We start from the raw sequence: 8,849 nt of genomic DNA, 5'->3' as shown, positions 1-8,849 counted from the left end.
GCTTATTTTGCCTTATTTTAAATTATTTCAAGTGTTTCGAGGCTCTCTGCTCAGAACCATTAAAACACGCAAATTTTTACAGAGTAAACATTGCACTAATTTCTCTAGAGGTTCAGTGCACAATTCACTTTTACATTTTCTGCAGCACTGTTTCTGTTCTTAGGAGAGAATTTTCAAGACAATAAATGCAGTTTTGTACTTATTATATATTAATATGTTATATAGTATGGCCCTAAATGAGTTTGCCAGGCTTCAGCACAAGAACATGAGAACAGAGACGGAATAATTATGAAAGTTCTTGTGTTTTTAACTATTCGTTTGGATTAATTCAATGGACTTCGTCAAGGTGTTCACACATGGCGCAACCTACTGGCAGTGTAACATTCCGACAGGGCCACCGAACAAAGCAGTAAATGAATCTTTTTGGTGATCTGATTCAAAAGATTCTTGTCACGGAAAATCTCTGATGATGAGTAGAGCTAGAGAGAGAGTCTGTTGACGGGATGATTTGTAATGCTGTGTCTCGTGTCCTACAGATCACCTGTGTTGAGTATGTAAAACTATTTGTGTATTTTGGATTATACTATGGGTATCTTAGCAAGTTTTGATGAACCGCGCGCACTTAGCGTTTGAAAACGCGACGGGTTTGCAATAATACTCGCTATATCAGGCTCAGTTATGAGTATAGAGTACGGTTGAACTTCTTTGCCATTTACTACCAAACATTATAAAGACGTTGAATTGAGATCAAAATTGCCTGATCAGTCCTCGGACATTCATCTGTCCTCTCTAAATATTTACATAAATCTAATTTAAACACACACACACTGTTCATATCAGCCGTTGTGTCTGAATCGATAACACTGTGTCATTGAGAACAGCTGTCAACTTTATCACATGCACCTTGTAAACAAATCATATAAAGAAAGACCCTGATGTCAGTTTCCAAGTTGTACAACAGTTGGTAACCATAGACATAAATCATAGAAATGATTTTTTTTTTTTCAAACAATTTTTAGCAGTTTTTGAAGGCTCATAATACAACATTAATAACAATATACTTCCGATAATATTTAGCTTAATTTGGTTTGATTTGTGTTTTTCTCTTTTGGCAGTTGATTTGTTTGCTTGTCCATTTTTGTACTTTAAATTTTTTTAAATTTGACATTTTAAGAGCCGTTTGTGAGGGGGAAAGAATCATTTGGTTTATGTTTACTGTTATTTTACATCTGAGAATCAGTAGACAACCCTTGCCTGCAATTTGGTAATTGACACAATTTTTCCTAAGCTTTTACTATAATTTAAAATCTTTTCGACTCTTCAGGTGTCTGTGTTCCAGCTCACAGTTGTGTTTTAGCTGCTCTAAGCCCCATCCTCTCTAGAGTATTTTCCACTTCCCCTGCTCCACATTTAGGGCACAACAGGCTTCTGAGCCTTGAGGCTGTAGGAGCTTGTGTCTTACTAAAGCTAGTTAAGTTCCTGTATACAGGGGAAATGGAGATAAAGAGTCAGAGCGAATATGAGGAAGTAATGGCTGCTTCAGACTTGGACTTAAAAACCTTTCTGAAAAAAGCGAGTGTGTATGGAAAGAGGAGTTGCAGATGATGGGAGACGTTGGAGAGAGATTGGTGTACAGACGGAAGAAATCGTGTCTGAGCCATTAAGGATACAGAGCAGTGCTCTTCCAGTACGTTCAGTGCAACCTTGTGGCTTGTTGGAGTCTGATTTGCCATCATTGTCGTTATTTGATGAAGCTAGTCCAACCAGAGGTTTTAATTGCTCCAGTAATGCCACTGTTCCTTCTCACGCTTTCGTGACGGAAGTATCCCTTTCAAATCATCATAAAACAAAGCCCAGGAAGAGGTGGAAAATGGCAAAGAGAAATTAACTCGGCAACAAATTAAAAGTTTCTGGAAGTTTTTGCCTGAAATGTTTGAGGCACATAACAGGCAAAAAGTGCTACTGCTGAACAAAAGGAGGCCAAATTGGACAAGCTTAAGTTGAAGATAAAACTGAGGAGGAGCGGAGCTTGCTGGGAAAGCAACCTCCTCGTTTCCGTTCAAGGTGAGAGCGAGAAGCAGCTAGAAGAAGTGAATGAGTGTGGACTTCAATCTCAGGTAAGGATTCATCTTTAAATCCAAATTTATAACACAATTAAAGCATAGTTTACATATTTGAAATATATACACATCCTGAAAAAAAAAAAACACACATCATGGTTTCCACAAAAATGTTAGGCTGCACTGTTTTCATATATATATATATATATATATATATATATATATATATGTTAATACACACACAAAACGCACACAGTTGCAGTCAAAATGATTCAACCACCTTGACCTGTAAAGCATTCTGCTGCCGTGAACAAAAAGGCGTCAGGCATCAGTAAACTATTATAGAACATTTATTAATACACATTTGAGTGATTGAGAATGCAAAGTTAATGAAAAAAATCACATTGGCTCTGAACAGGCCACTCAGCCTTCTACAGCTGATCCCTGAACCATGTATACTTCGTAATGCTTGTCCTGCTGGAAAGTCCAATGATTATCAGCTTCATTTTCTACACAGAAGGCATCACAATCTTTGCCAAAATGGCCTGATATCTCAAAGAATCCATGATGTCCTTCATACAGTCAAGATTTCCACTTTTTTAAGAGCAAATCACCCTCATAACAAGACAGGTCGACCTCCAATTTTGACCATGGATATGGTGTTGTTCTGCTCATAAGCTTTGTCTTTTTTGCACATGAATCTTTCAGTTTGGTCACATCACTTCATTACTATTCTTTCAGAACTTCACAGGTTTATCCAAATACATTTTAGCATATTCAAGTCAGCCTTTTTTCTTCTTCTTGATGAAGAGTGGTGTTCAGAAAGATGTCCCAACATGAAGGTCATGCTTGTTTGGTGTCTGTCTTATACTCTGCATTGAAATGTTTTTCTCTCCTTCCATCAGATCATCTTGCAAGTCTTTGGCAGTAAATCAAGTGTTTTTCTTAGTTGCTCTGATCAAGTATTTTATTCCCTTTGAGGGTATTATGCTTTTTCTCCAACGCCCTCAAAGGTTTTCTGATATAACATTTTAAACTTATGAATAAGGTTGCCAGCTCTGTCTCTTGGAACTTTTAGTGACTTGGAAATCTTCTTGTAGCCACAGACTTTATAATGTAATAAAACAATTTCTTCACTATAACTTTTGTGAGAGCACCATACCATAGAAATAAGTGACTTAAAAACAACAATGTTGAATAGGGGTTGAATAATTATTACACATCTGTATCACAAAAAAAATAATAATAATAATATAACTCAGAAATATTACATTATTTATTGACATTATCACTTTTAATATGCCACTTAACTGTAATAGATGCCATTTAATCACTGGAAGAAGAATTTTTTTTAACCTCAATAGCCACAGCAGTCCTAGCTTCCCCTTCTCCTGAAGCAGGTCACATGCCAAGCCTTGGTATGACCAGCATACTGGATGACAGGCCAGATTTCAAACTACTACAATGCCTTTCCCCCCTTGAATCAGATAAGGGAGATAGTGATGTTCCTACACAAGAAATATCGCACAGGCAGGACCTAGAAACACAAAACCTTCCCTTGTGGCTTTCTGAGTCACCACTGAAATTGGACTTCCCTCTGAGCTCGATGATTGATTCCTCCTACCCACATCCACAGGCTGACCTCATCGTCTGCCAAAATCGATTGTGTTCTGACCTTGCAGGAAATCAAGAATTGAAGACTTCCTTGTTACAAGATGATTAAATGAGTGGGAGTAGTTCAAACACCATTCAGCATGATGTGAAGGATGCTAGTGAGCACCCAAAGCAGAGAAAGACGAGAAGACGGAGGATTGCAACTCACAAGTCAAAAGTGAATGGGGATACAGAGTGTCAAAACCTAGAAAATCAGGATCAAGTTAAACCCCACAGTAAAAACATTAAGCCGTCAACTTCTAATGCACGCTGAGTGAATACCCGAATTATCAATGCGAACAGAAAAGAAGCTGCAGGTGTGAAGAGAAAAAGATACATTTCTCAGTAAGAAAATGCCTCGTACCGCCAATAAAAAATATGAAGATGTTTTACCTAAACCAAAAGATGCAGGCATTGTAAAACGTGGTCGTGGCAGACGCCCAGGATCCAAAAATACTTTCGTAGATCCCCAAAAATACTTGTGTAACAATGCAGAGAAATTGCCCACTTCAGCACAAGATGATTGTGACATGACAAAAACTAAGACAGACAGTGAGATTGAACAGGGTAATAAGCACGAACCAAATACACAGCAGGAGAAAGGCTCAACAGAAATTAAAGAAGCAGATGTTAACAGCAATTTGGCACAGACGACCCCAAATTCTCACTTAAAATATGAAGTTCTGGCGAAGGGACCAAGTATCCTTGATCAAATTTTCCATCAGACTGTTGAAAGCCTCGCTTGTAGGAGTTCTCTGAATATTGATCAGCAGCTAACATCAAGTCTGGGAGACACGTCTTTTAGCCTTCAGAAATTCAGAGGGAAAAGTGAGAATAGTAAATTAGTAATGAATAGCAGTGAACTGATCGAAAAGGGCATTTGTGGTAAGAAAAAAGCAGAGACTTCTCTGCTGAGAAACGAGAAGGAAGATATGAAGGTATCTGACAACCAAGTAAGGTCACCGTTGTCGTGTGGAGACATGCCAGATAACGTGAAATGTTCGGTTAAAGATGGAGAAACTGCCACTGAGGAGAACTTAAGTAGAAAAGCCACTGTGTTACAGAATACTGATTCCCAAAATGAGATGGGGAAAGACATTCAGGACAGAGCACCTGAGATTTCTGTCCCGTTAACAGCTGAGGAGGATATAATGAAGGAAAATATGAGGCCGGCTGATGATATTGATGATGCTGATCATGCTGTGTCACCCACAAAGAAAGACTGTGTCGGTTCTTTCATTGAACTGACAGTGTTGGAGGGAATAGGAATGACGTTCTGTATGAATCCTGATAGAACACCAGCAGAACATCTCAGAGATGAACAGAACTCTGAAGCTACAGTTTCTAATGAGTGTTCATTTGAGGTGACATCAGACGAAGACGTTCAGGCAGCACATGGTGTTAACACCCAGGAGGATAAGGGGGTGGCCGACTGTTTAGAGAAAGAGGAGGATTCTGGTAGGAGCAAAGAGGTTCAGATGATTGAAGAAACTATGGAAGGAGAAGAAACTGAATTTCTGAGGGCAAATGAATTTGTAGAGGAAAATGCGTTGCTTGCTTCAGATGATGGCTGTGGGGAAACCACCAGTGGTTGGGATGATAATGATGAAATTAATGTGGAGGGGGACCAATACAGTGTTGAGATGATTGATGGACGGACCCTTCTGGGGGAAGATCAGTTGAGTAAAGAACACATTGCAAGTGCTAAGACTGCAGAAGATGCATCAAACAGAGGTAAAAATGCTAAACCTAGACTTATAATTCAACATTTTTGTACATTCTGTTATTAATAATTCATATTCCTGATTTCTGTTTTGTCCTCATAGCTCTGACACTTAGAAACACACAGGAAATAATAAGCAGAGATGATGCTTCTGTCCAGACTGGAGTATCTTTCACAGCCCCAAAGTGTGCAGTGAAGATATCTTAACGGTGATGTCCAGTTCAGAATCAGGAGATGACTGCCACTCAGATGAAGATGATGTTGAAGTAGATGTTGTAGAGGAGTCTGTAGAAGATCCATTAGGGCTTTTGGCAGCTAAACAGCTTGTCACACTGCCTACTGAAGGTCTAATGGACCAAGAGGATGAGTTGGGTGCCACTGAAGATGAGGAGGAGGTGGATGTCACTGGAGAAGAGACCAAATGATTGTCTATGTTCATGTTAACAATACATGTTTAGCACTTTAAAGCCAATAGCAGATGTTTGAGCCAATTTCTTAACCAAAGGTTTAATGTATCAAATGGTGAGAAGAATTCTCCCCGTTTTTTTTTTTTTTTTGTCTCAATTTGACCCTACTTATGTGAATTAGCCTATCAATTCATTTAATTTATTCTTGATTGTCTCACACACGCTTAGTTACATATTAAAATTATGTAAATAAAATAAATGTTCATATTACACTTTTCTAAGTGTGATGTGTAATGTGTATTTATTTAATGTACTTCGCGATACCTATTTGGTATAATTATTTTGGTCTGACTTTGATATATAGTGCATGTGTAAAATAAAACACATAAGTTTCCCAAGGTTACCTATATTCCCAAAAATATTAAATTCCCTAGAAATATTTGTGAATTTGGAAATAAATAAAAAGTGGTAGCAAATATAGATTTATTTATATATATATATATATATATATATATATATCCCCAATAAAAACTTAATTGGAATGCGAGAATCATGCTAATAGCTAAATAAAATATAATTAAAATAAAGAAAAAAAAACAATTCAATACGATAAATACATAAAAACACAACACAATCAGAAGGTAATTTCATTTAGAAATTTAGAAGAAGCAGCGAAGCAAAAGGCAGTGTTTTTGAATAGAAAACTTTATTGTAAACGGAAGTACCAATTACAACCCTGGGTGGGTGGGGCAAGGAGGGTCCACGTGAGTATTTCCTTCCGGTCAAGCGCGCACTCTGAAGGTTAAGCAGGCTGTCAGAGCTCTTTATTGAACGGAACCCACGCTCTGTCCGGTGGGTTTTTAGTGAGGGTAACCCGAAAGGTCATTTGCAGAGATGGACCCGATGAAAGCGCAGCAGCTCGCCGCGGAGCTGGAGGTTGAAATGATGGCGGACATGTATAACCGGTATGAAGCCTACGGTGGTGTAACAGCATGCTCTCAGATTACTTACGTCCTCGATTTATGACATACGAAATATATGTCATACATACATAAAATATATGGACTTGTGTAGTAAGTTACACAACCACTGAATAGTATATTGCAAATGCAGTGTTGTACTACAATGGATACAGACAGGTTATACGTTTTGTAATTTAATTATTAGATCTAGACACCAGGCCTTGCTCAGTATCGCATACTTAGATTTTGTAGAACAAGGTAAAACTCGTTTTTTTTCTGTTAGTATATTATGTGTAATGTGGAGGTGTGTTTTTTAGTTTTGGTCTTGTGTCGCTGTTGTGTAGTGATTTATTTAGTTATTAAACAGGTTCACACTATTCTTCAGTTCATATCAACCTTTTTTGAGTATAATCTGGCATATCAGTAAGGTTACGTTACTAGTATGTACCTCAAGCTGTATGCACTCATACAGTTTACAAATCATCCACCAGCTCGAATCATCTATACTTTTTCTGGCCCCTGTCAGAGCAGATAGACCTATATTTTTGCCTTCATAAATGACAGGAGGTCAAACTTATGAGTATATAAAAATCTCTCAAACTGTTAGCTGTGCCTTTGAGTTAAGCATGAATACATTTTCATAGTGTCAGCTTTTTGTAATTAGCAGATCTTGCAATTATTTTGCTATCCCACATCCTACAAATTGAAGGCTATGAGACTTAATGTAGTGAATATATCTATGTAGTTTATTCCATACATTATTTGTAAATAATAATAATAATAATAAGGTCGGGGTTGGGGCCTTACATTCTTTAAAAAAAAAAAAAATGTTTGTACTATTTTAAAGTTATATTCACTAAATAAAAAAAGCACGTTAACTGGTAAGAGGTACATAGTAATTATATTTATACCCCATTACAATATTCCCTTTACAGTTACTGCTCTAACAAATACAATTACTTGTGTTACATGTAGCATTTTAAACATACATTTAACATAGCAAAATATATATTTTAGTCAGATTTATTACAGACATGCTCACTCTGTGTCCTCTGCTATATTGCAGTTTATATCAAATATTTCATTTTGTCTATAGAAATGTGTTGTTATTCGCTACAGTAAAATGACGTGACTGGCTGTTTCCGTGAATGCAATTAGTCAATAATCATATTCATTGTTGATTATTTTCCTTTGTGATTATTATCGATTTCATCAATTCATTGTTACAAACCTTGTAGTCTCTACAAAATAATGGGACGAGTTAATGGAAATAATACAGTCGTACAGGTGAACATTGTTTCATTGAGATTATACATTACAGAACCAAATGTGTAGCATCTCATCTATCCTGTGTTTTTTTCCTCATGCAGCATGACCAATGCATGTCACAGGAAGTGTGTTCCGCCTCATTACAAGGAGGCAGAACTTTCAAAGGGGGAAGCTGTGTGTCTGGACCGCTGTGTCGCCAAATACTTGGACTTGCATGAGAGACTTGGTCGGAAACTCACGGAGCTCTCTGTTCAGGATGAGGAGGTGATGAGGAAGGCCGCCGTGGGCACTGGATAGAACTGATACAGACTCCAAGGGTGGTGCTGAAGGCCTTTGAATGGGGTCGGTGGGAGGAATGGGCACTTTGGACATCCAAACGGGGAAATCAGGCAGAGTGGCCACAGATATAAATAATATAACATGAATAAGAACAATATTGTGACAAATATTGATTCACTGTTTGACATGCCACTAAATAATCCAGACTTTTGGAAGGAGGTGGGATACATTTTACCCTACGAGTTGTTGATAGTTTGTTGGCATGAACATTATTAACGTCACAGAAATAAAGCGTTGTCTGTGAAGGGAGATTTGGGAAGCATTGTGAAAATATGTCCTTGTGAAATAGTTTTTTTTTTTTATGTTGACACTGATCATTGTAATTCTCTGAGTCATTTTACAAAATGTACCTTTATTGCTCAATTGAATTAAAATGTTTACCATTTTGTTTCACGTATGACTCTTTCTTTAAAATGAGCAAAAACGGCGTGCAGTT

The 8,849-nt window shown here is 37.5% G+C and overlaps 2 protein-coding genes across 2 annotated transcripts; both read left to right on the top strand.

The window, feature by feature from the left end:
* Window positions 1–2,313: 2,313 nt before the first annotated feature.
* On the top strand, window positions 2,314–6,269 carry LOC109098427. Its single transcript, XM_019112006.2, has 2 exons — window positions 2,314–5,447; window positions 5,540–6,269. The coding sequence occupies exons 1-2, from the start codon at window positions 4,067–4,069 to the stop codon at window positions 5,641–5,643; spliced, it is 1,485 nt and encodes a 494-aa protein (XP_018967551.1). The 5' UTR covers window positions 2,314–4,066; the 3' UTR covers window positions 5,644–6,269.
* Window positions 6,270–6,590: 321 nt separating this feature from the next.
* On the top strand, window positions 6,591–8,806 carry LOC109096508 (mitochondrial import inner membrane translocase subunit Tim10-like). Its single transcript, XM_019110114.2, has 2 exons — window positions 6,591–6,808; window positions 8,176–8,806. Exons 1-2 carry the CDS (start codon window positions 6,738–6,740, stop codon window positions 8,369–8,371), a joined length of 267 nt encoding a protein of 88 aa, XP_018965659.1. The 5' UTR covers window positions 6,591–6,737; the 3' UTR covers window positions 8,372–8,806.
* The last annotated feature ends 43 nt before the right edge of the window (window positions 8,807–8,849 follow it).

This window comes from Cyprinus carpio, chromosome A1 (assembly GCF_018340385.1).
Source record: "Cyprinus carpio isolate SPL01 chromosome A1, ASM1834038v1, whole genome shotgun sequence".
Taxonomy (NCBI): Eukaryota; Metazoa; Chordata; class Actinopteri; order Cypriniformes; family Cyprinidae; genus Cyprinus; species Cyprinus carpio.
Note: the sequence above shows the minus strand (reverse complement) of the source record. Positions and strands in the feature narration are given on the sequence as shown.

Bases quoted from the DNA above. Each gene is read 5' to 3' on its own strand.
- LOC109098427 (XM_019112006.2), top strand. From the start codon at position 4,067: ATGCCTCGTACCGCCAATAAAAAATATGAAGATGTTTTACCTAAACCA. The intron at 5,448-5,539 runs GTAAAAATGCTA...TTGTCCTCATAG, and splicing joins AGAAGATGCATCAAACAGAG to CTCTGACACTTAGAAACACA.
- LOC109096508 (XM_019110114.2), top strand. From the start codon at position 6,738: ATGGACCCGATGAAAGCGCAGCAGCTCGCCGCGGAGCTGGAGGTTGAA. The intron at 6,809-8,175 runs GTATGAAGCCTA...TTCCTCATGCAG, and splicing joins ATGGCGGACATGTATAACCG to CATGACCAATGCATGTCACA.